The sequence below is a fragment of the Nerophis lumbriciformis genome, linkage group LG17 (assembly GCF_033978685.3).
Source record: "Nerophis lumbriciformis linkage group LG17, RoL_Nlum_v2.1, whole genome shotgun sequence".
NCBI lineage: Eukaryota > Metazoa > Chordata > Actinopteri > Syngnathiformes > Syngnathidae > Nerophis > Nerophis lumbriciformis.
In genome coordinates, this window is record NC_084564.2 from 32637268 (window position 1) to 32665000 (window position 27733).

A 27733-nucleotide genomic window follows, 5' to 3' on the forward strand; every position below is an offset into this window, starting at 1 on the left:
CCTACGTTTAAAAATATAACAAAGAAAATATCAACTTAAATGTGCAAACAAAAAGAAAATAAATAGGCTACCCTAAATAAAACAAAACAAATATTAAACCAAGTGCCAGAAATGCCAACATTAAAACTAAAATTTCTGTAGCTTACATTTAAAAATATAAAAATGGAAATATCAACTTAAATATGCAATAAAAAAGAAAATAAATAGCTTAAATAATATAAAAATCAAGATAAATAATAGCCTATGTATATGTACATACATTAGTTATTATTTTTATTTTAAATCTTCTCAAAACAGCCTGCCCTACACTTTACCCCCGGCCCCTCCCCCTCGTGTCACTGCTGCTCAGCCTTGCCCTGCCTGCACTGAGTTTCTTTCTGTCTCCTCTACTCTCATAACTTTATGTGTTGAGATAATAGGGACGGGGCGCGTGTGCGTTTGTTTTCATGTGGCTTGAGTCAACATTAGCCGTTAGCTTGGAGAATGAATGGAGAACGGATGCCAATGGCATGAAACATATCACCGCGACGGGAGGAGAATCACTCGCGGCATTGGGGCAAGCAGAGCAGAGAGCGAGAGCGTTGTCGTTCACTGAGTGATTCATGTCGTTGATCCGCGGTGAACGAATAGTTCGCTCAGTCCCTCCCCCCGCCCCCATGATGAGTAGCGGGCTGCGTCGTTTGCCGACGTCGAGGGTTCAGTGAGTCACAGAATGCGCCAGTTCCACTCATACCGGCATGGTCGCGGCGGAGCTCAACTGAACTGAGAAAGGAACGAATCAGTTCATGAAGTGGTTCGGTTCAGTACGTTCACTCAAAAGATTTGTTCGTTCAAACGAATCGTTCGCCAACGACACAACATTACTACCAGCTGTACACGGACTAGTCGTGAGTAAATCCAACTTCACGTTCAAACTTAAATAAAAAGACGTACAGTAAAAGAAATGGTTGCAGAAATATGAGTGGTGTTTGCTCGGGTCTTACTCTCAAATAGGATGATTTTTAGGACGTGGCCATGAAAACTGTGTGTGTCCCTTTCTGCTTAACTCTTTGTGTAAAAGTACTTATCACCTGTAAAAGTACTTGTCACCCATCATTCCTGGTCTCCAGCTTGTTTCCTGTAGGCCTCATTGAGCAGCTGTATTTCCTCACGATAACCTGAGCTTCCCTGCATCTGTCTATGACTGTTCTGCCGATGAGCCTCCACCGTGTCAGGGATGGTGATGTTGATGGCCTCCACCTCGGGGTTGCCGGTGGTGGGAATGAGCAGCGAGTAGGACGCCGTCTCGCCCAGGTCGCAGGAGACGAAGCGGTTTTCTTTTCGTGAATAACGCAGCGAGGGCGAGCGGGTGTGGGTCGAGGACTGGCTGATGTTGGAGACAATGTAGACGCTGTCCATGGCCTCCTTGTTGTCGCAGATCTCCAGGACCTCCAGGTGTATTTTCACATTGGTGTCTCCCACATTGGCGCCGATGCCCACTCCGAAGTCCAGGCCCATGTCCTGACCTGCTTTGTCATCTGCACTGGGCTCATGGCCTACTGATTTGGAGCGGTATACTTCCACCTGCAGGCCATCAGGGGATAAATAGAGGAAAACACACTATTCTTATTATTATTTACATTTCAGAACAATTGCAAAATAGTTTAAGTTTAAAACTTGGGAGCAACTAACACATGTGTAGCAGAACAGCATTTGATGTCATGTACAAGTTTCACAGTGTCTTGGCTGAATGAGCAGGTATCAGACACCTCGGTCTCCTTGGACGCATCCTAGCTCATCCATGCGGACTGGACACTGAATGTCCTATATGTTCTTTGATGTTTCCCCTCTTACACACGTTTATGTGTGCTATGGCTATGAGTTGTTGTTTTTTGGCCTCAGTCTGGACCCCCTCTCCAGGGGCCTAGGCTTAGACCAGTGGTGTCCAAAGTGTGGCCCGGGGGTCATTTGCGACCCGCAGCGTGATTTTTATTGACCCGCGACACTTTGTACAGACAAACTAAACAGGTCCCAAATTACAACAAAAAACTCAATCAATGAAATTAAAACAAAAAAATATGAACAATGAAACGGGACCAAATCCCCCAAAAATGGGACCTGAAAACCAAAATGGCCGACAACCTGAGTGTCTTACTGTTTGAGGTTATTGATGATTTCCGAGTGTCATGTCATGATGACAAAGTGTACAAACTTCTTGTGAGACATGATATGTTTTTGAGTGTACTAAAGCCCTCAAAAATGTTTCAGTTGACGGTATAATAACATCCATCCATCCATCCATTTTCTACCGCTTATTCCCTTCGGGGTCGCGGGGGTATAATAACAATATTAGTAAATACAAGCTTACTTTAGAGCACAGTTAACATAAATGGAAATAAAATCATTATTAAAATAATCATGAATGATGTTTATGCTTTGTTATTTATAACACAAAGCTAAGATGTAGAAATGTTTTTCAAATGTTAGCATATGTTCACCTACGTTGTTTTAATTTGAGTATTTTTCATATACAAAATGTATAAAAGTGGCCCTCGCATCCTTAAACTTTTCTCTATGTGGCCCTCGCTGGAAAATGTTTGGACACCTCTGGTTTAGACTGAAATTTGTTTTTCTCACCCGCCCCCTCTCCAGCGTTTTTTGTGAGGGGCGCCGGAAGTTGGCAGACCCGTCAGCGATCCGGTTCTGTCTCCCCGTAATGTTTGATCCTGTTCTGTCTCCCTGTAATGTTGATCCTGTTCTGTCTCCCTATAATGTTTGATCCTGTTCAGTCTCCCTGTAAGGTTTGATCCTGGTTTGTCTCCCTGTAATGTTTGATCCTGGTTTGTCTCCCTGTAATGTTTGATCCTGTTCTGTCTCCCTGTAATGTTTGATCCTGTTCTGTCTCCCTGTAATGTTTGTCTGATCTTGAATGAGATTTTGCCCAACGTTCACAATCCTTATGAGAGACAGGAAGACAAAAGTTTTTTGGTTTTTTCTTGGTGGTTAGCAATGCAGATAATGGGAGCAATCAATTCCACCACTAAAACACTTTAAAAATGCGTTCAAAAACCATCAACAATACTTCATTTACGTTCCGTAACCTCTATAACAACTAAACTGTAGAGACATTGTTATTTTAAGAGCAAACACTGAGGAACTATTTTTTAGCATAGTAACACATCGCCGTAATACGGTATTAGCCGTAGAAGCTAACTACGGCAAGAGAGAAGCTCGCTTCTACGTCAGCACGAAACGCGTTTGAGTTTGTACTGCACAACAAAATGCGATAAGACACCAATCTGTACTGACTGAAAAACATGAACAATCATATTACAGTATCTGTAAAGTGTTAGCCCACATTTCATGTTTTATTTAAGGACTAAATTACAATAATAAACATATATTTAATGTACCGTAACATTTTTTGTTAAAATAAAGACAATAATGCCATTTTTTGTGGTCCCCTTTATTTAGAAAAGTATCGAAAAGTATCGAAATACATTTTGGTACCAGTACCAAAATATCGGTAACAGGACAAACCTACTTTGCACTTATTATTAAAATATCATTGTACTTACCCACCGTCTAATGTCTCTGCATCCTGTTGTTACGCCAACAACGCCAAATGAGTTTGTGACAACATAAGTAAATACATGTGTTCAAATTGATCTACTTTGATCAGCATTTATATTCATGTTGATGTGCACGTCAACACAACAATATTGTTAAATCAATACATGCATGATACAACATCATGGGTACAATACAGCCTCTTGACTCTTTAGAATATGTCAACTTTGGATAGCATGAAGTGGATGGCATGAAATATACCTACAAGCCTAAATAGCTTTACCTTCTTGGCATTGTTGGGAGAGATTTTAAGTCCATCGCTGCTGACCTCATAGGTGGACAGAGAGAGGGTCTTCCCTGTGGGGGCTTGCAGAGATACTGTTCCCTGGAAGGCGCACAGTGGGATGGACAGACCAGCTGATGACCTCTGCATTAAGGAAGACAAAAAAAAAGAAAAGGTTTCATAGTGGGGTTGACAATGATAACAACTTTGCCTCATCACATTTGTCATCCAATGTAGTATATCAACAAAATATTACTGATACTGTTGTTCATATGATTCATTTGTATTACCGGTACACGAAAAATACCTTTTACATCAGAATCAGAATCAGAAATACTTTATTAATCCCCAAGGGGAAATGAAGATTTTTAGCACAATCCCATTCAAGAGCAGACAAACATTACAGGGAGACAGAACAGGATCAAACATTACAGGGAGACAGAACAGGATCAGACATTACAGGGACACAGAACAGGATCAAACATTACAGGGAAACAGAAGAGGATCGCTGACGGGTCTGCCAACTTCCGGCGCCCCTCACAAAAAAGGTGAGAAACAGGTAAACGCAACCAATAATATACATTGCGCACACACGATCGCACCATGCATAGACAAACAACCAAACAAAAACATAATTTCAACACCCACACACACTGTGGTGGCCTCTGCGGTGTTTCACGCCATCGTCTGCTGGCGTGGCCAGAGACAGAAGCAGACCCAACAAAGCAACCAAGAGAGCCGACTCTACCCTCGGCCACCCACCGACTCTCGGCCAGTGTCCAGTCCGCATATATGAGCGAGGATGTGTCGAAGGAGACCGAGGTGTCCGATACCTGCTCGTTCAGCCAAGACACTGTGAATCCCGTCCGTCCCGGCGCTCAGCACCAGCTCCACAGCCCTGTCTCTTCATCCGCATCTCCTCCAGTCCCTCCAAACGGACTCAGGTGTGGCAGAGACCTAGCAGCTGGTCTCCATGGCCAAAAGGCTCCCGGGAGGCAGATCCAGAAGCCCACAAAAAAGCACCGCAGAAGTCAGAAAAGTGCCACCCCTTGTCGCACAGTCCCAAAGGGTCCCGACCCAAAAGGCAAAAAAAAAAAACCCACATGAAAACAAGAGGGAAACACCAGGAACACAAAAGGATGACACAAGAGCACAGAGCTCCTGCCACCAGCAGCCACTACAGCGGCGTCATCTTGGGAAAAAAAAGTATTGTTTCTCCTATTTTAGTGTGTTTGTATTTTGAAAAGGCATGCTTTTTCACTTGATATCACATATATCTTCTCACAGTAGCAAAAGGTTAAATATGTGTTCTTCTGTGTTAAATAAAAAAAAAATACTGTAGAAGTGCAAATCATATTACTTAACTAAGGACATGCACAGCTGAGTCAATCACACAACCAGGTCCATCTTGCCAAATGACTAGAAAATGTCCAACTCCATTTTTTAGCTGCCCAATTACAGCTTGAACGCAAACTTTGTTGGCCCGCCCCTCCAGAACAATCATTTGTAAATTGTGCTGTTTGCACTTCTTGTTCAGCAATGCGGCAGCACTTTGTAGCGCATAGGCCTAATATTCATTTCACTATTAATAATTTCTTAACTTGTTATGTTGTCATCCGAAAATATTGCCAATGCATAGTTGTTTGTTTTCATCAATTATGCACGTGGATAAAAGGCGTATGAGCGCTATCTGTTGCTGTATCGTTCACCTTCACGTGAAGCATTTTTGCCATCGTTGTGTTAGCCCAGGGGTCGGCAACCCAACAAGTTGAAAGAGCCATATTGGACCAAAAATACAAAAAAACAAATCTGTCTGGAGCCGCAAAAAATTAAAAGTCTTATATAAGTGTTATAATGAAGGCAACACATGACGTAAGTGTCTATATTAGCTATATTAGCCTACCATCAAAATGACTTTAAAAGACTTATATAAGTGTTCTAATGAAGACAACACATGATGTAAGTGTCTATATTAGTTATATTAGCCTACTATCAAAATGACTTTAAAAGTCGTATATAAGTTTTAAAATGAAGGCAACACATGTAAGTGTCTCTGTTAGCTATATTAGCCTACTATCAAAATGACATTAAAAGACTTATATATGTGTTATAATGAAGACAACACATGACGTAAGTGTCTATATTAGCTATATTAGCCTACTATCAAAATTACTATGTTTCGCAGGCTGACGCAAATCTTTGTTGACAGAAATGTAATATTTATTCTACACATTTTTACAACATTGGAAAAATATTAGTAAAACGGAGGCTTCTCAGAGTGTGAGATAACTTCTGGAAATTACTGACTTGTGAATGTGTGTCCAAGATAAAGGAAACGGCAGGCTGTCTTCTTCTAATGGATTTATTAAAATGTTTGCAAGCTGGGTAACGTTTGCTGTGGTCTGGAACAACATGGCACACAAACAACTATCAGACATGCACCCAATATTACATACAGATAATGTGTCATGAGACACGAAAACTAAATTAAATACACAGAGGACATAAATAAAGCATATTAAAATGAGCTCAAATATACCTACAAGCCTAAATAGCATGTTAGCGTAGATTAGCTTGCAGTCATGCAGTGATCAAATATTCCTGATTAGCACTCCAACAAGTCAATAACATCAACAAAGCTCAAGTTAGTGCATTCACGCACAACATAAAACGTTTGGTGGACAAAATGAGACAAAGAAGGAGTGGCATAAAACACGTCTTAGAAAGTCGGAGAAAGTTGTACATGTAAACAAAGTACGGTGAGTTCAAGGACCGCCAAAATTAGTAGGACAAAACGACACTCGCCAAATAGTCTCTGATCACTGAAGCATGTTTAATACAAACAGTGGGATTTCTAACAATTAGGGAGGTTAGTGTCATGTTTGTCCTCCAACAGAAACCATATTACAACACAAAAAAAAAAAAAAAATTCAATTTTTTTTTTCCATTTTTCATACATTTTTGAAAAAGCTCCAGAGAGACACTAGGCCGGTGCTAAAGAGGGTTGCCGACCCCTGGGCTAAACTATTGTGTTGAAGAAAAGTCAGTTAAAACTACTTTTATATCGAACAGGCTTTGGCTGTAAATCATAACTGATTTTATTGAAAAAATTAGAACAGACGTCATAAAAATCGAATAATTAATTGATGAATTATTGAGCTGTAGTTATTTTATTTGTAAAAACATATGCCTCCTGTAACGAGGGAGCAGGTGTCATTAGGCCTTTCTACATGTATTGACAGTGAAGATGGCTGACGTCATATAGACAAAAGAGGATGTGGAGTTCTTGTTCTGTCCGACTTTAATACCCACAGTGGGGGTCTTTGCATGAGTGGGAAAGACGAGTTGGAGGGAGGGAGACCTGGATGCTGAGAGCACATTGTCAACTAAATTCTAAAATGCCTGGAAGCCATCAGTGTGATGGAAGTGGGCATGTTGTGGGGAAATAAATCTGTTTAGAGAAGATTCATTGGCCAAAAGTGATGGTTATGAATAATTGCATTTGAGGGTTGAAGGTTATGGTGCATCGCCAATAAATGACTGAAGGTCAGTGTTGTATCGGGTGTATTAACATACCAGACTGGACATTTCATTAGGGACACAATCCAGTAGCAGGCTTTTTTGACACACTAAGGCGGTGGTCAGCAACCTGCGGCTCTTTAGTGCTGCCCTAGTGGCTCCCTGGAGTATTTTTAAAAAAGGATTGAAAATGGAAAAAGATGGGGCAAACTATTTTTTTGTTTTAGTATGTTTTTTATTTTGAGGACAAACATGACACAAACCTTCCCAATTGTTAGAAAGCCCACTGTTGAATATGTTTAATATGAGTATTTGGTGAACATCGTTTTGTCCTACTAATTTCGGCGGTTCTTGAACCCAACCATAGTGTGCACTGTAACGCAACAGTTTGTTTACATGTAAAATCTTCCACTTCTTCTTTGTCTCATTTTGTCCACCAAAAGTTTTATGCTGTGCGTGAATGCACAAAGGTGAGCTTTGTTGATGTTATTGACTTGTTGGAGTGCTAATCAAGCTATTTAGGCTAGCTGTATGTACATGTTGCATCATTATGCCTCATTTGTAGCTATATTTGAGCTAATTTACTTTTATTCTCTGTGGCGAGGCCGGGCCGGCAGTCCGACGGCGAGGCAGGGCACAAGGAGGCGTGGACGGCGAGCGAGCAGCAAGGCTGGTGCGCGCCTGGAGAGACGCCGCAATCATTATAAGGTGCGTGGATCGCGCAGCTGGGGCCAATGTAATTATCCTCTCGCACCGTATAAAAGGCCGGCAGACGTAAACGTCGGGGAGAGAGACGGGGAGAGAAAGCCGAGCCAACAGGAAGCTGATGCGGAGCGAGAGCGACGAAGAGCACGCGAACGACGGCGACGCACACAGCTGGGAAGCTGGAGCGGAGGAGCGAGAGCGAAAGAGATTGAGAGCGCAAGGGAGACGACGACACCGTGACGCTGAAAAGGGAACGGCAGAGCGAGCAGGTGGAGGCAGAGCTGAAAAGCGACCCGACCGACGACGAAGGTTTATTGAAAAATAAAGAAGTCTAAACTTGCCGCAACATGTCTTTCCTTGCTGGTCCGTGGAACCCACACGACGGCTTGAGACCGTCACATTCTCTTTGTCTATAATTGAGTTTTGCATGTCTCATTATCTGTATGTAACATTGGTATCAGAATAATTGTATATAAGTTATCACACAACTTTGTGTTCCCATGATTTCAGCTCGCCCTGCGAGAAGACAAAAGCTGTCTTTCATCAAAAGGCTTGTAAAACTCCACTGTGTGCCATGGGACGCGACATGGAGGAGTCGGTTTCTTTGATCTATTGACAGCCACAGGAAGACCTTGTCTTGTCCCGAGATCTACAAAGCGGAGAGGGAGCAGACCTGACGCAGCTCCAGGCACCTTTTCTTCGAACTGTTGTGACCAAGTGCAACAGCTGTTTATGACCACCTCCCCTTAAGAGCAGCAGCGTGATGTAATGTAATGCTATATAATCAGAAAAGGCCCAAATAAAAGAGGACGCTTGGAACTCCCTCGTCAGAGCGGTGTCGTGACGCTGTACGAGGGTGCAGTCACACAGGCGCTCTCCTCATGAGCTAAATTTAATCCAGTCTCTGTTTGATTTATTTACTTCTTGTCTTGTCTAATAGATGTCATCGGTGTTTGAACCTGACAAATTGGCTGCATTTCTGATAATTGTTTGTGTGCCATGTTGTTCCAGACCACAGCAAACATTACCTAGCTTGCCAAAGATTGTAATAAATCCATTAGAAGAAGACAGCTTGCCGTTTCCTTTAACTTGGACACACATCTATACCTTTGGCCATTAAAAGCCTGTAATTTCCAGGAGTTATCTCACCCTTCTAGAAGCCTCTGATTTACTAATGGTTTCTAATGTTGTAAAAATGTGTAGAATAAATATTATATTTCAACATTTCTGTCAACCAAGATTTGTGTCAGCATGCAACACATAGTCATTTTGATAGTAGGCTAATATAGCTAATATAGACATTTATGTCATGTGTTGCCTTCATTATAACACTTATATATGGCTTTTAATTTTTTGTGGCTCCAGACAGATTATTTTTTTGTATTTGTGGTCCAATATGTCTTTTTCAATGTTTTGGGTTGCCGACCCTTGCATGAAGGCATCAATGTGAGCACTTCCTGAAGCTGTATTAATTTTGTAATGTCTTGCCATATTCAACGTGACCTTCACGTGCTTACCATACCGGTGGGGCAGCAGATATTTATGTACATGAATGGACGTGCTGGCAAAAGCAAAAAAAAAAAAAGGGATGTCAATTTGCTACACATCTGAACGCACACTACAGCTCTCATCGTACGCCCCCACCCTCACCCCCGCGGGAGTGGGATGGCCAACATGCCTCCCGGCTCTGCGCTCGCGAACCGAGTCTGAAGTCACAGAGAGGGTAAACATGTCTTTAAGCTTTAATTCCCATCTCTCTCTGCGGGGCCACAGGGGCTGACAGTAAGGAGGAGAGACAATGGATAATGGATAATGACATCTGGCCTGCTAATGAGCAATAAAACACAGCATAAATAACAGACTTTGTGTGTCTGTACATCTTGTGTGTGGGGATAAATAACATGCTTTTAAGAACCAAGCTCCTGCTAAGTCAAGCAATATTTGTTCTGACTTGTAATTCTTCATATAGTAGTGTCGTCGTATTCGTTTCATCTGGAGCCAGAAGATGTTTAAAGAGGACACGATGCAAAAACTTAAAATCAGAAGTATTTATTCCCTATTGGATACAATTCCAACACAATTTGTCTGAGCGCTATCTATTCCACACTGTGACTTACACAGGGCGCTCTTACAATATATATCACAATGTATGACTATGCAATGAGGTGTCTGCTTCCAGGCGTGGAATCTTCCTCTGCCTTCTCCTTCCAGGGCATTTGTTTACTAAACTGCAGAACGTACAAGGTGCCAATTATAGCAGTAAGATGTTCTCTTAGGTATATTTTTAAATAGTCGTCCCTCGCCACATCGCACTTCAAAGATTGCGGCTCAACTATATTGCAGATTTTTTTTTTCAGAAAATTTAACGTATTTCTGGCTGACTGAACTAAAAAAATAAATACTAAGAAATAAATAAAGCAAATACTTCTGCTTGAATAGAACACTTGTGTTTACAAACATGCAGCATTGCACATTGCAAGCAAATAAACAATCTCCAACATTGGAGTTTGCAAACTTCAAACCTCTGTCATGAATAATACACCGTATTTTCCGCACTATAAGTCGCACCTAAAAACCTCAAATTTTCTCAAAAGCTGACAGTGCGCCTTTTAATACAGTGCGCCTTATATATGGACCAATATTGAGCCACAACAAACCTAAACTTCATTTTCAGAAAGTTTAGGTCTCGCAACTACGGTAAACAGCCGCCAACTTCTTTTTCCCCCGTAGAAGAAGAAGTTCTTCTTCTATAGTAAGCAGCCGCCCCCGTAGAAGAAGAAGAAGCGTGCGGTGCATGCTGGGATATTTGACATTTCATTTCCATTTGTGTGTTTTTTGTAAAGACCCCAAAAGGGCTCCTATTAAGAGACACGCTTATGACACAGTTTAAACTCAAGGCGATCAGTCACGCAGTAGAACACGGATGACCGAAGGCGAACACACGTTCACCAAGACAGGGAGACAGCGCCAGACGACATACGCCAATATCTGCCAGTGGATCGTAAATGCCTGGGCTGATTCAGTCTCAACTGTGGTCTGAGCTTTCAGGAAGGCAGGAATTGTTACTGAACTGCTGGACAACAGCAGCGACACTGACTCGATTAATGACGACTTCGACGAGACGGAGCCTGGCATTTTGGATGCCGTATTCGCCCAACTGTTTAATTCGGACACTGAAGAAGAAGAATTCGAGAGATTTTATGGATGAGGAATAACTTCATAAAGTGAGCTTTACATGTTTATTTTGTGTGTTGTGTTGTGTGACAATAACGTTTGAGCAACGTTGAGTTATTGATATATTGTTATTGCTCTGCACTATTCCGAGTGTTACTATATTGTGATTGCACTAACGTTTGATTTACCGTAACACGAGTAAATCAGCTGTTTATTAATTTTGGGAGTGAACAGAGTGGTCAGAATGCTGGTTTGTAATCTATTAATAAAGTTTGACTGACCTATCTGACTGTTTTGTTGACATTCCCTTTAGCGCAGCTCCATCTAATGGATGCATAGGTGCGCCTTATAATCCAGTGCGCCTTATATATGAACAACATTTTGAAATAGGCCATTCATTGAAGGTGCGCCTTATAATCCGGTGCGCCTTATAGTGCGGAAAATACGGTACTTCTGTAAAAAAAAAAAAAAAGGTCGGATAATACATTGTATCCAAATAAATAATGAAGTAAAAATATTGAGAGGACTTGAATTTGTTTCAGTAAGTAGATAACGTAAACACAACATTTTTCATTCACACATCTTGGCGGTGTGCAGAGCAACTGTTTTAGTGATCGCTCTACATCGTGCTTCCTTCTCATCATACATGCTATCATCATACATGATATCATCATACACCTTGTGTCCAAAAGCCAAAAGCAGTGAAGTTGTCATGTTGTGTAAATGGAAAATAAAAAGAGAATACAATGATTTGCAAATCATTTTCAACTTATATTCAATTGAATAGACTGCAAAGACAAGATATGTCATGTTCACACTGAGAAACTTTGTTATTTTTTGCAAATATTAGCTCATTTGGAATTTGATGCGTGCAACATGTTTCAGAAAAGCTGGCACAAGTGGCAAAAAAGAATGACAAAGTTGAGGAATGCTCATCACCACCCACAGGTGAACAGGCTAATTGGGAACAGGTGGGTGCCATGATTGGGTATAAAAGCAGCTGCCATGAAATGCTCAGTCATTCACAAACAAGGACGGGGCGAGGGTCACCACTTTGTCAACAAATGCCTGAGCAAATTGTTTAAGTACCACATTTCTCAACCAGCTATTGCAAGGAATTTAGAGATTTCACCATCTACGCGCCGTAATATCATCAAAAGGTTCAGAGAATCTGGAGAAATCACTGCACATAAGCGGCAAGTCCGAAAACCAACATTGAATGCCCGTGACCTTGGATCCCTCAGGCGGTACTGCATCAAAATGCCACATCAGTGTGTAAAGGATATCACCACATAAGCTCAGGAACACTTCAGAAAACCACTGTCAGTAACTACAGTCGGTCGCTACTTTTGTAAGTGCAAGTTAAAACTCGAGTATGCAAAGCCAAAGCCATTTATCAACAACACCCAGAAACGCCGTCGGCTTCTCTGGGCCCGAGCTCATCTAAGATGGACTGATGCAAAGCGGAAAAGTGTTCTGTGGTCTGACGAGTCCACATTAAAAACATTTTGGGGAAACTCTGGACGTCGTGTCCTCCGGACCAAAGAGGAAAATAACCATCCGGACTGTTCTCGGGTCAAAGTGGAAAAGCCAACATCTGTGATGGTATGGGGGTGAATTAGTGGCCAAGGCATGGGTAACTTACACATCTGTGAAGGCACCATTAATGCTGAAAGGTACATACAGGTTTTGGAGCAACATATGTTGCCATGCAAGCAACGTTATCATGGACGCCACTGCTTATTTCAGCAAGACAATGCCAAGCCACGTGTTACAACAGCGTGGCTTCATAGTAAAAGAGTGTGGGTACTAGACAGGCTTGCCTGTAGTCCAGACATTGAAAATGTGTGGTGCAATATGAAGGCTAAAATATCAGAAGGGAGACTGTTAAACAACTTAAGCTGTACTGTACATCAAGCAAGAATGGGAAATAATTCCACTTCAAAAATGTGTCTCCTCAGTTCCCAAACCTTTGCTGAGTGTTGTTAAAAGGAAAGGTCATGTAACACAGTGGTAAAAATGCCTTTTTTGCAATGTGTTGCTGCCATTAAATTCTAAATTAATGATTATTTGCAAAAAATAACAACATTTCTCAGTGTGAAAATGAATATCTTGTCTTTGCAGTCTATTCAATTGAATATAAGTTGAAAAGGATTTGCAAATCATTGTATTCTCTTTTTATTTACCATTTACACAACGTGACAACTTCACTGCTTTTGGCTTTTGTATGTATACAATGTAATATCATAAACAAAAATAAATATATTGTAACACAGTATACTATAGAATATTGTTGTTTTCTATTGTTCTTTTTGGACACCACTTGGTTGAGCAGATAGTCGATCATTTTAGTAGATTTTCTTGCTGCAGAATGCTATTCCTTTATTCCGCAGCGTTGCAGATACCATGTTTGCTCCAGAGGTGGTGTATGTGGTGGTATCAGTACAAGTACATGGAATTATTCAACATCAATTATTGGAGTCTTGAATTGTGGTGTGTGTGTGTGTGTGTGTGTGTGTGTGTGTGTGTGTGTGTGTGTGTGTGTGTGTGTGTGTGTGTGTGTGTGTGTGTGTGTTTGTATTTCTAGCCTTCTTGAAACATGAAGAAGGAAAAGTATCTTACATATGAGGAGGTGTGAACAAGTGATGACATAAGTCATGGTCCCAATAACATTGCATCTCATAGACAATGTCTCATTAGCACCCCTGCTGGTCAAAATGAGGGTGGTCCCAAATAGGAGGGATTTTTCAAATTGACTGTGTGTCGCTTTTAAAAGTGCTCCCCCTCTGGCCAACATACAAAATAACAAGTGTGTGTAAGAAATTGAAATGTGCCCCCTTTGGCCAAAATGTATTAAAAAAAATAAATAAATATGTATATAGAGACATACTGTAATAACTTGAAGTAAATAATGAAGATTAAAAACCAATTACAAACAAAAAATTTAAACAAATTAAAAATGAACTAATAGCAGTCTTTTTCTCACAATGTGTCGAATTTTTTCTTATAAAATTGGGAACAATTTGTCATATTATTTCTGTTTCTGTAATATTGCAATATTTTCTCGTAAAATTATTACTTTTTTTATGTAAAATTATTACTTTTTAATGCAAAATGGTGACATTTGTCATATAAAGTTCTGACTTTTAACACCCATCCATCCATCCATTTTCTACCGCTTATTCCCTTTGGGGTCGCGGGGGGCGCTGGAGCCTATCTCAGCTACAATCGGGCGGAAGGCGGGGTACACCCTGGACAAGTCGCCACCTCATCGCAGGGCCAACACAGATAGACAGACAACATTCACACTCACATTCACACACTAGGGCCAATTTAGTGTTGCCACACTATTGCCAATTTTTTTTGCCAAGTAAAATTCAGATTATTATTATATTGCCAACATTTTTAAGTTATCTTACAAAATTGTGACTTTTGTCGAGTAAAATTACGACTCTTTTCATAAAATTGCCAAAAGTTTAAACTTTTCTTGTAAAATGGTGACTGTTATTGAGTAAAATTCCCACTTTTATCATATTATTGCACAAATGTTCAGTTTTTCTTGTAAAATTTTGACTTACGTTGAGTTAAATGACGACTTTTATTATAATACTGCCAAAATTCTAAGTTTTTCTTGTGAAATTGTGACCTTTTTCTTGTGAAATTCCAACTCATTTTTCACAACAAGCTTTTTTATATTTGCATAATATGTATATATTATTAATGTTGTAAATACACATATTTATATATCAAGAAAGGGTGGTCCTAACGAGGGAGGCATTTTTCGGTGGTCTCAAGAAGGTAAGAAATACAAGAAAGTGTATGTGTGTATGTGTGTGTGTGTGTGTGTGTGTGTGTGTGTGTGTGTGCGTGTATGTATGTGTGTGTGTGTGTGTGTGTGCGTGTATGTTTGTGTGTGTGTGTGTGTGTTTGACTTAATTGACTTAAACATTATGCAATGTGAGAGCCAAAGCCAGGCTGGAGTTGCATGCACCATGGATTTCACACTAAAACATATCAAACTTTCAAGTGAGGCAGATACATAATGTGTGTGTGAATGTGTGTGCGCGTGTGTGTGTGTGTGTTTCTGCGTGCATCTGTGTGTGTGTTTGACTTGAAATCTGCACTAATAGTGTTGGCACTCTTAAACTCACCATAACTGCAAGCCCTTTTCACATGAAATGCATAAAACAGTACCACAAGTATTTTACTTTCAAGTCTCTCTTTGTTCTTTTTACTCTTTCTTCTTATTTTGGAAATTAATGTGGTGGAAAAAAACTGAAATGGAGAGCTCAGTTTTGCTTTTACGGTGCATGCAGTGGTACTACAGTGTACGGACCAAACCACAATTAGAAAAACAGGTCGGCCTCTCTCTAATGGATGAATGTAATTATTATTGACTTAAACACCACTCCTCAAAACACCCGATCAATAAATAAATTGATAAATGAGCCAAACAGTGAGCTGAACTCTCTGGAGCAGCATATAAAATATATTTGGTTTTGATTGACAGCCTGACATTTCTTGCTCAAGTATCACTGATACCATCTCACTCCATTACTCTACTGGTCACAATGGGTGGAGGACCCGAGCACAGATAAAAGATCATTCAAAGACTACTGCGTCACGTCATCTAAATGCTCCAAAAAAAAATCCATGCAGCCCGAGACCACAAACAAACCTTGCATTTGCAGCTGCATGGCAAAGAATACAATTGCTCTCTTGCAATCTCAGCATTCCTTTAACCAGTGGGCGTCAAACTTGTTTTCGTTAAGGGCCACATCGCAGTTACAGCGGCCCTTTGAGGGTCGCTTGTAACAGTGAATAATATACCAATATAATACATATATAAGGATTTGATTACACAGTTGCCTATGCATTTGATTATTATTTTTTTGTGCACATCTTAAAAAAGTATCTAGATTTTGCGATACAAAATTGTCAGCTCAGTCACCAGAATTTTACCAAATCAATAGGGTTTTTTGGGGGGTTTTTTTTACAGCTTATTACAAAACAAAAAAAGCGGTGAAGTTGTCACGTTGTGTAAATGGTAAATAAAAACAGATTACAATGATTTGCAAATCATTTTCAACTTATATTCAATTGAAAAGACTGCAAAAAAAAAGACACTTAACTTTGTGATTTTTTGCAAATATTAGCTCATTTGGAATTTGATGCCTGCAACATGTTTCAAAAAAGCTGTCAGAAAGTGACTTGAAGATGATGTGTAAAACATCATCTATGCAACATTTTTGAGCAAAGAACCACCATTACATGTTATGTAGACCAGTGCACCAACCACCGGGCTGCGGCCCGGTACCGGTACCGGTCCGCGGCCCGGTACCGGTCCGTGGATCGATTGGTACCGGGCCGGATAAGAAAAAATAAATAAATAAATGAATAAATAAATAAATAAATATATATATATATATATATTTATATATATATATATATATATATATATATATATATATATATATATATATATATATATATATATATGTGTTTTTTTTCATTAAATCAACATAAAAAACACAAGATACACTTACAATTAGTGCACCAAGCCAAGAAACCTCCCTCCCCCATTTACACTCATTCGCACAAAAGGGTTGTTTCTTTCTGTTATTCATATTTCTGGTTTCTACATTATATATCAATAAAGATCAATACAGTCTGCAGGGATACAGTCCGTAAGCACACAAACCCCCCTCGGTCCGTGGGACCAATTTTCAAGCGTTGAACGGTCCGCAGTTACAAAAATGTTGGGGACAACTGATTTAGACCACAAGGAAGTCTTTTACATTTAGAAAAAAAATAATAATAATATGGCTCCTTTAATGCGCCTTATAATCCGGGGCGCATTTTGTATAAAAATAGACCTGACTAGACCCGCTCATCGGCAGTGTGTCTTATAATCCTGTGCGCCCTATGGTCCGGAAAATACGGTATTTATTTTCTTTCAAACTAGAAATTAAAAATACATTTAGTACGAAAAGATAAAGTACCTTATTGACGCATATTATTCCCAGGTTTTTGTGGACCATTAAAAATGGTGTGGCAGGCCAGAGCTGGCCCCCGGGTCTTGAGTTAGACTGCTTAATAGGGATGTCCGATAATGGCTTTTTGCCGATGTCCGATATTCCGATATTGTCCAACTCTTTAATTACCAATACCGATATCAACCGATACCGATATCAACCGATATATGCAGTCGTGGAATTAACACAATATTATGCCTAATTTGGACAACCAGGTATGGTGAAGATAAGGTTCTTTTTAAAAAGAAATATAAAATAAGATACATAAATTAAAAACATTTTCTTGAATAAAAAAGAAAGTAAAACAATATAAAACAGTTACATAGAAACTAGTAATCAATGAAAATTAGTAAAATTAACTGTAAAAGGTTAGTACTATTAGTGGACCAGCAGCACGCACAATCATGTGTGCTTACGGACTGTATCCCTTGCAGACTGTATTGATATATATTGATATATAATGTAGGAACCAGAATATTAATAACAGAAAGAAGTGTGTATCTTGTGTTTTTTATGTTGATTTAATAATAAAAAAACAAAAACAAAAAAATTAAAAAAACGATACCGATAATAAAAAAAACGATACCGATAATTTCCGATATTACATTTTAACGCATTTCATCTCTACTGCTGAATATTATTTTACACTTAAATTTTTCTGAAATCCCCCCATCTTAATTCTACCTCCTTGTGTACAGCTTATCATAAATGTTATAAAACAGTCTTTCATTTCCTTTTAGTCCGAGCAAACACATGAGGGGAGATTAAAAGCCATTCATTTTATAGACCTGAGAGCCTGTGTGGTTTTAGTAAATGGTCTTTAGGGTTAGTACATCATGACAAATGGAATGCAATGTTTTTTTTGCATAAAGAGGCAGCAGACCTGAGTGAGTGTAGGAGTGGAAAAAAAAAATCAATTCATGGCAGCCATAAACTGAAAAACAACGGCTACAAATTGCTTCATTAAGTGGTTCAATGTCAGAATAACAATGCTTGTACCTGTCTGGGTGTTCTCTCCGATTTACTCCTGCACCATTCCCAATCTGTCAGCTCGTATTTCTGGGACTTTTCATGCGACAGCCTCCTCTCCGAGCCCTCGAATACCGACGAGGTGTCTGTGAGGTGGTGGTCTTGTTCCCGGTGATTAAAAGACGGAGAGTGGAGGTCGTGGAAACCTTCCTCGCTTCGCCGTGGACAATCGGCCAGCGCCTCTCCCACGCCACGGGGAACAGCCTCCAACAGGAGGTCTGCATGGGAGGAGCAGACCATGGGCAGTGTGCTGCTGAAACTAAAGTTTGGCCCCAAGCCGCAGAGCCCGCCGCTCTCCAGTGCATCCAGGCGGGTGTTGGGGAAGTCGCTGTTGAAGAGGCTGTGGTAAGATGGCTTCTCGACCAGTGTGGTGCTGGGAGAGACCGGGACATGCGACAGCTTAAACACTCTGCAACCTTTGTGCAGGGAAAGGTTGAATTCAAATCTTCGTTTTAATCCTGTACAAAAAATTGACAATAATTATTCTACACAGTCATTTGTAGTCTAAATTATGGTTTGAATGGTATGTATTTCATCTGACCACAGAAGTTTCCTCCAGAAGTTCTTATCTTTGTCCAAGTGATGTCAGATGAAACAAAAATTGAGCTGTTTGAGCAAAGAACCACCATTTCATGTTATGTAGACCACAAGGAAGTATTTTACATTTAGAAAAAAAAAAAAATGACCCCTTTAATGCGCCTTATATTCTGGTGTGCCTTTTATATGAAAATAGACCTGAATAGACCCGCTAATCGGCAATGCACCTTTTAATCCAATGCCCCCAATGGCCTGAAAAATACTGTAAATGACTTCAGACCAGTGGCACCATCGTATCATTATGAAGTGTTTTGAAAGGCTTCTTCTTCAATATATCAAAGCCTGCCTCCCCCAGAACTTTGATCCACGCCATCTTGCATACAGGCCACACCACCCCACAGAGGGCACCGTCGCCACTGCTCTCTACTTTAGCTCTCAAACACCTGGATCTCCTAGGATGCTGTTCATCTACGACAGCTCAGCCTTCAATACCATGATCCCCCACATCCTAGTGGAGAAGCTGACATGTGTGGGTCTATTTTGTTTTTACTGATATACTGTATTACTGATCCGTATACAGTCGTGGTCAAAAGTTTACATACACTTGTAAAGAACATCATGTCATGGCTGTCTTGAGTTTCCAATAATTTCTACAACTCTTATTTTTTTGTGATAGAGTGATTGGAGCACATACCGTATTTTTCGGACTATAAGTCGCAGTTTTTTTCATAGTTTGGCCGGGCTCCAGTGCGATTTATATATGTTTTTTTCCTTCTTTATTATGCATTTTCGGCAGGTGCGACTTATACTCCGGTGCGACTTATACTCCGAAAAATACGGTACTTGTTGGTCACAAAAAGCATTCATGAAGTTTGCTTCTTTTATGAATTTATTATCGGTCTACTGAAAATGTGAGCAAATCTGCTGGATCAAAAGTATACATACAGCAATGTTAATATTTGCTTAAATGTCCCTTGACAAGTTTCACTGCAATAAGTTGCTTTTGGTAGCCATCCACAAGCTTCTGCTTGAATTTTTGACCACTCCTCTTGACAAACTGTGTTGCTTTTCTGACATGGACTTGTTTCTTCAGCATTGTCCACACGTTTAAGTCAGGACTTAGGGAAGGCCATTCTAAAACATTCATTCCAGCCTGATTTAACCATTCCTTTACCACTTTTGACGTGTGTTTGGGGTCATTGTCCTGTTGGAACACCCAACTGCGCTCAAGACCCAACCTTCGGGCTGATGATTTTAGCTTGTCCCGAAGAATTTGGAGGTAATCCTCCTTTTTCATTGTCCCATTTACTCTCTGTAAAGCACCAGTTCCATTGGCAGCAAAACAGGCCCAGAGCATAATACTACCAATCAATCAATCAATCAAATTTTACTTATATAGCCCTAAATCACAAGTGCCTCAAAGGGCTGCACAAGCCACCATGCTTGACGGAGGTATGGATTTCCTGAGATTAAAGGCCTCACCTTTTTTCCTCCAAACATATTGCTGGGTATTGTGGCCAAAAAGCTCCATTTTTGTTTCATCTGACCACAGAACTTTCCTCCAGAAGGTCTTATCTTTGTCCATGTGATGTACTGCATTAACTTGTCACATATAATCCAAATGATGAAGCTTGTTTTTGTAAGGACAATCAACAGGTTTATCGTCAGTCAATATTTCAATTCTACTCACCCGGGGGGTCTGGCATCGGCTTACGTTTGCAGTCAATGAAGCAGCCGCACGGCATGTGGATCCAGCGCTTAGACAGCACAAAGAGCGGCGTGACCGCGGGGGCCAGCAAGGTGAGAAGGAAGCTGAGGGTCTCCAGGGACGAGCTGCGAGCGTTGGCTGCATTGCGCACCAGCACCAGAGTCTGTCAATGAAACGCAAGAGGAAATGAATTCACCGCCAAGGTGCTGCTGATGGAAGATGCAAGAGGGTGAAGAAGGAGGAGACCACAGAGGGAATCACTTCTTTATCAGTGCTGAGTGGATTTTTGGATACTTTGAGGTTAAGACGTCAAATCATTGAGTGTCTTTAACCCAAATATATACACTTTATTGCCAAAAGTATTCGGCCATCTGCCTTTACTCACATATGAACTTGAAGTGCCATCCCATGGAAGTGTCCAAAATGTTTTGGTATCCTGGAGCATTCAAAGTTCCTTTCACTGGAACTAAGGGGCCAAGCCCAATTCCTGAAAAACAACCCCACACCATAATTCCTCTTCCACCAAATTTCACACTCGGCACAGAAGAAGTCTGAAATGTAGCGTTCTCCTGGTAACCTCCAAACCCAAACTGGTCCATCAGATTGCCAGATGGAAAAGCGTGATTCATCACTCCAGAGAAGGCGTCTCCACTGCTCTAGAGTCCAGTGGCGACGTGCTTTGCACCACTGCATCCCACGCTTTGCATTGGACTTGGTGATGTATGGCTTATATGCAGCTGTTCGGCGATGGAAACCCATTCCATGAAGCTCTCTGCGTACTGTACGTGGGCTAATTGGAAGGTCACATGAAGTTTGGAGCTCTGTAGCAACTGATTGTGCAGAAAGTCTTTGCACTATGCACTTCAGCATTTGCTGACCCCTCTCTGTCAGTTTACGTGGCCTACCACTTGGTGGCTGAGTTGCTGTTGATCCCAAACTCTTCCATTTTCTTATAATAAAGTTGACTTTGGAATATTTAGGAGCGAGGAAATTTCACGACTGGATTTGTTGCACAGGTGGCATCCTATGACAGTTCCATGCTGGAAATCACTGAGAGCGGCACATTCTTTCACAAATGTTTGTAGAAACAGTCTCCATGCCTAAATGCTTGATTATATACACCTGTGGCCGGGCCAAGTGATTAGGACACTTCAGTCTCATCATTTGGATGGGTGGCCAAATACTTTTGGCAATATAGTGTATATACAAACGCTCTATGATACGCTTGTACATGCATCAGATGATCATACTGACAGCTGTTTCCTATTACAGTTATCATGTTTAGTTACAAAGGGAAATTATAATAGATGTTGATCGAAGCATTTTGACACATATTGGACCTCTTTGTGGTGAATTATACCGTGTACCATTTTCTTATATGATTGTGAAGTAGCATGTGTTTGTATTTGGTCACAGAATCCTTTCGAGGATTATTCTACTAAGATGGATGGAGTTACTTTAGATAGCTTCAAAAGTGCACATGTCCATCACAAACCATCCAGAGAGTGGTGGCTTTGTGTCCAGGAAATTGGAATCCTACAGGAATGCAGGTTTGGAATTTAGGAGTGATAATAAAAACATTAGCAACATTTGGTAGGAAGCCCCCACAGGTAGGAGTAGGGGATAGGGATCGTAAGTCACCCGACTCAAATTGATCAAAGGAATAATGTCAGGGAAAGATTGACTGGCCGGCTCCAAGGCTAGAGTTACAACGAGTAGGGGTCTTCGGGAAGAGGTATTTAATAACTGTGGCCTGAGAGGACAAGAGAAGAGTGATCAGGCCCATACTCTATCTCAGGGAAGCTGCAGCTCCAGTCTGAGGCTTCCTGAAAGAAATCAAGCTTTTTGTTCGACGATTCCACCTTCTTGGCTCTTCACTCATCACACGACCATCAAATATACAACATATGCAATACATGTTAAAATTGCTCCTAATAAAGTTTTAATCGGCATATGAATATCTATTGTACCTGTAAAAAAAACAATCATTTACGCACCAATCCCTGAAACTCAATTCCAATATTAATAACTTTCAGTGTTGCAGGTAATGGGATTTCTGTTTGCAGGCTTGGTGGCATTTATGATTCAATATTCTTTATTTACTCTGTAAGAAAGTAAATGTCCTATCAGCAGGTAGCACACGTGGTAGGTCTAATGCCAAAAGGTATTTTAAAATACCTATTCTCTCAGACGCCTGTCAAGGTTGATGCAAAACAGTGATGAAAGCTGGATTTACTGTCAGGAAAAACTAGTGTCGCTATTTGCTAACTGCAGACTAGCACTGTTAATCGCTAGCTGCCAACTAGAGCGCTAATAGCTAGCTGGCAACTAGCGCTACTAATTGCTTGCTGAAAACTAGCATTGGTAATCGCTAACTATAAAAACAAGCTACTAGCTACCTGGAAACTAGAGTGCTAAACACTAGCTGCTTTAAATGCAAGTTAAAGTGAGTACGGTGGCCATACCAATGCCGTTCATGAACTATACGACAGTATAGTCATCAATGTTAACGTGTATTTAAAAAAATTTGAACGTGTGGAAATATTACAGGTAATATATAAAAAAACAAAAATGTTTGAAGTTTTCTAATCAACCAACAATTGAACTACCCCCTGCAGTACCTCTGCGGACTCGCTAGGGGTAACCCATCCCCTGTTGAAGACCTCTGGTCTAGATCATATTGAATACGTTTGGAGTACATTTTGCATAGGTTTTGCTCCACATCACATTTGTAGCCCGTTGTTTGAGTATGTCTGCAGATGGTTCGTTTGTGGAGGCGTTGCCAGATAGCAAGTCAAACCCTTTACCCACTGTCTCCGAAAATATGGACATGTACTGTTTGAAAATGTACAATTTTAATATATATCATGAAGATGAACATCACCTCTATTTTTTCCTGGACACCACCAAAATTAAACTTCATAAACAATGTATAGATTTGCCGGTCACAACATTACGCTGTAGGTGCACCTGCACACTCTGGGATCGATACAGAGCTAAATGCATAAAAAAGGGTGCATTCATCTCACTGCATGTGCATATGCCACCATTAGATGAAAATAATACTTGATCCTATCTTTTATCATGTTTTCTCAAACAATTGCACATTGTAATTACAAGCTGTGCTCTCTTAAAGTACCAGTGGAGTGGAAAAACAAGTGGACCTTATATGCTTAATTGTGTTTTATTGTATCCATTAAACCAGACTTGGGCAAAATACGGCCTGCGGGCCACATGCGGCCCGTTATTTTTTTCAATCTGGCCCGCCTGACGTTCTACATAATTTTTTTAGATCTTTAACATGAAAAGTGTATTTGCCATGATGATGTGCAGTGATGTTTTTAAATGACCGTAAGTCTTGAACTATAGAAAGTATTTAAATGGTTGAAATCCGCACTTTTGAGTGTTTTAGGAGTTATTAGGGTAATCTTCTAGGTCACAGCAGCTCAGACCAGGAACAAAGCAGAGTGGGCGGGGTTTGTTATCAGAGCAGCCAGCCCCAAACACATGTGTCATGAACAGATCCGGAAGCAGGTTTTTACCTGATAATATATCATATTGTAGATGTTTATTACACATGTATTCATATTTTGCTGTTTGTTGTGTTTTGCTTGATTGTAAGAGATACACAACAATGGAGGAGCTGGTCTGAGAAGTAAAATATGTTCATATGTTGTTAATATTCAGTGTTTTATTGTTCATAGTTAATATTGTAAATCCCACTTTCTTTATTTTCATATACATTTTGGGTGTCCCATTCAGGAAAAAACAGTACAATTCCATTCTGTTTTTTTTTTGCGGTATTCTGTTATAATGTTTTTAGAATTATATCGGACATTGTGACTTTTGGTATTAGTGTTCCTGAAAAAAGGGACCCAAACACACATACTGTTCAGTAGATTTTTACAGCTAAATGTGTATATATAATTTATACACACATACACCTTGGCCCCCCACACACATTCTTTTCTCTCATTGTGGCCCCCGAGTCAAAATATTTGTCCAGCTCTGCATTAAACCGTATACAATCGTATTTACAATGCGCAAAGTATGTTTCAACAGTTCAAAACATCACAAAATGTCCGAAATTCAGTCAGCCATTGTGAATATTCCGCGCCGAACGTCTTCAGTAATTTCTGTAGATTGACGTCACTGGAGTAACTATAGTATCAGTTTAGTCATACTGGGGAAATCGCAAAAACTAGAGAGAGATGTGCTGGCTTATTATTCACAATCTCTATATAAGACATGAACACGTATGTTTTTCTTTTTTTATGTGTAAGTCGTAAATAAATAAATACATAAAAAGTATGCTAACAATGTAGTTAAAGGGGGCTCTCTATTCCGCCACAAAACCCTCTAAATAACCATCCAAAATCCATCAACAATAATCTTTCTACATATCCTGACCTAAATATTAACCAACTAGTAGAGAGGTTGTTATTATAAGTGCTAATGGAGACAAACTATTTCTTAGTGGTGCATTGATACACAAAGCTAAGTCGCCCTGTGCTGCTTTACTGTGAGCCGGCAGCAAAGTCCTGCTGCTTCCACACCATCACGTCTTGGTTCATCAAAGTCATTCTAGATTGATCATGCCTCTCATCAGGATAATGGTAGGATTTAGCCATTAATCTAGAATTTGTTCATCTGTGACATTCAATGTATACCCGGAGATGGTGACAAACACACACAACCAAAGACACTGTTTGCAGGGAGACTTTCTTGTTAACCCTTTGCGTGCATCATGATTAAAACTTCCTCTAAATGGGAAGATATGGACATCCTATCGGTCGTTGTCACAGTGAGAGCAGACATTGTACAGTGAGATATTGTTTCATTATGTTCGTAGTTTGTGTTTCTTGTTTAGCACATAGCAATACTGCTACATGATGCTTAGTGTTTCACTAAAGCTGGATTTGTTTAGCAGAGCTTCTAAGCAGAGCTCATCCACCTTATATTCAGGATAAAAAATAAAAGGTTTTGGATCATACTTTTACCCAAAAATAATCGTTGTTGGCTCTCACAAAGTCAGCATGATTTGCATTGTTGTTGATGGGGAAGGGATCTGTGGTTCCTACTTCTATGTCACGTGACTGGCTTCTTCATTATCTCTCAAAATAGCTCGGGAATCTCAGTGAGATTAATATTATTTTGAGCATTTTTATTTATTCACAAACTTTATATAATTATCTGTGTCATAAATCAAATATATATGATAATATATAAATAAAGTACTATACATCTATCTAATAGCTTCAATATACAGGCAACTTGTTTTCCACTCTACTGGTACTTTAACACAGAGTGATTGTTCTACACCCAGAATAATACAAGACGGGAGTTGCATTCAAGGTCCACCACACAGAGTATAGGATACCTCAATGCCCGACAGAAATGATAAATAATGATAATAAATGGTATTTGTAGTGCAATTTACATTTGAATGCATCTTAAAAGTGCTATAGTACAAACCAACATTTGAAACAAATTAAGCTTCGCCATTAAAACAATACTAAGACTCAGTGAAACATAAGAGACATAAAATATGGACAATAATTGGTTTTCCAAAAGTGGTTGTTTACAAATAACAGTGATAGCAAATTGTCATATCGTTACATCCTTATTCTTTGTGGAATGTTCTATTATATTTTGTTTTTAAGAATGTGTTACGGGCCAATAAAAAAAAAAAGCTGTGGCACCCAAAGGCCCCCAGGGCCACACTTTAAACACCCCTTATAGGGACACTTGCTATTTTGTAACCAAGCTAAGTTGTTAGTGTTTTGTTAGGTGTGTTTTTGCCAGCTGCTTACCATCATTGGCCTTTACAAAGTAACCCTGACCACCGCCAGGACCATGGAGAAGCGCTTTTGTGCAAACACTCCAGGCGTGTCAGCAGATATTGTAGGTGTTTATCACACTCTGCATTCATATTTTGCTGTTTGTTACATTTTTGTTGTGTTTTGCTTGATTGTAAAAGATACACAACCATGGAGGAGCTGGTCTGAGAAGTAAAATATGTGTATATGTTGTTAATATTCAGTGTTTTATTGTTCATAGTTAATATTGCAAATCTCACTTTCTTTATTTTCATGTACATTTTGAGTGTCCCATTCAGTAAAAAAACTGTAAAATTCCATTCCATTTATTTGAGGTGGTCTGCCATTATGTTTTAGGAACTTGGACATTGTGACTTTTGGTATTAGTGTTCCTGAAAAAAAGGGAGCCAAACACACATACTGTACAGCAGATTTTTACAGCTAAATATGTACATATCATTTATACACATTGGCCCTGCAGACACATATTTTTCTCTCAAGGTGGCCCCCGAGTCAAAATATTTGCCCGACTCTGCATTAAACCATATACAGTGAGTTTGACACATCTACTTTATACCTTTGTGGAATGTTCTGGTCCGGGTTTATTTTGTTTTTAAGAATGTGTTGCTGGCCAATACAAAAAAAGCTGTAGGCAGCAAAAGGCCCCAAGGGCCACACTTGCTATTTTGTAACCAAGCTAAGTTGTTAGTGTTTGTTAAGCGTGTTTTTGCCGGCTGCTTACCATCATTGGCATCCACAAAGTAACCCTGACCACCGCCAGGACCATGGAGAAGCGCTTTTGCGCAAACACTACAGGCGTGTCCCCCACAACCGCTGGGATGGACCGTTGCCGCCGGGTAACTCCTTCCGTCTCGTCCCGGAGCTCGCAGGTCGTCCCGCACGAACTCGGGCTCAGTTCGTTGTAGGCACCGAAACTTTTGTCCAGGCTGTCCCGGGAGAGCGCGCCGGCGTCCCCCGGGTAGCCCGCGCACTGCACGCTCCTCTGGGGCTCTCTGGCGCACAAGAGCTGGTAAGTCAGCGGCAGGAAGAAGACGAGCAAGCCGCAGAAACACAGCGAGTAGACGAGGAAGAGCAGCAGGATGTAAAAACCCTCACTCTCCGGGAAGCAGCCCAGAGGAGCCTGCACAAAGCTGCCCCATCCGCACAGAGGCAGCGCGCTGACGGCCAGGCTGAGCGCCCACACGCCGGCGATGGCCCACATCACCCGGAGGGGGCGGCGGACCGAGAGCAACACCCCAAACCTTTTGGTCACGTAAAAAGTGTAGCCGGCGATCAGACACGCCTTCATGTTGCTGGACACCCCCTGGAAGACGTACAGGAGCCCGGCGAGAGTGCAGAGGCTGGCCGAGCCTCC

At 40.5% G+C, this 27733-nt stretch overlaps 1 protein-coding gene across 1 annotated transcript in view; it reads right to left on the reverse strand.

Moving 5' to 3' along the window:
• Nucleotides 1-27733, reverse strand: part of LOC133614297 (probable G-protein coupled receptor 149) — a 27988-nt gene continuing 255 nt past the window's right edge. Inside the window, exons 1-5 of the mRNA XM_061972149.2 lie at nucleotides 27101-27733; nucleotides 20522-20702; nucleotides 18265-18752; nucleotides 3833-3976; nucleotides 1-1563 (exon numbers count right to left, since the gene is read on the reverse strand). The exon at nucleotides 27101-27733 is cut by the window's right edge and continues 255 nt beyond it. Of these exons, the coding sequence (XP_061828133.1) occupies nucleotides 1093-1563; nucleotides 3833-3976; nucleotides 18265-18752; nucleotides 20522-20702; nucleotides 27101-27733 (1917 nt within the window). The 3' untranslated portion in view covers nucleotides 1-1092. The remainder of the gene's footprint in view (nucleotides 1564-3832; nucleotides 3977-18264; nucleotides 18753-20521; nucleotides 20703-27100) is intronic.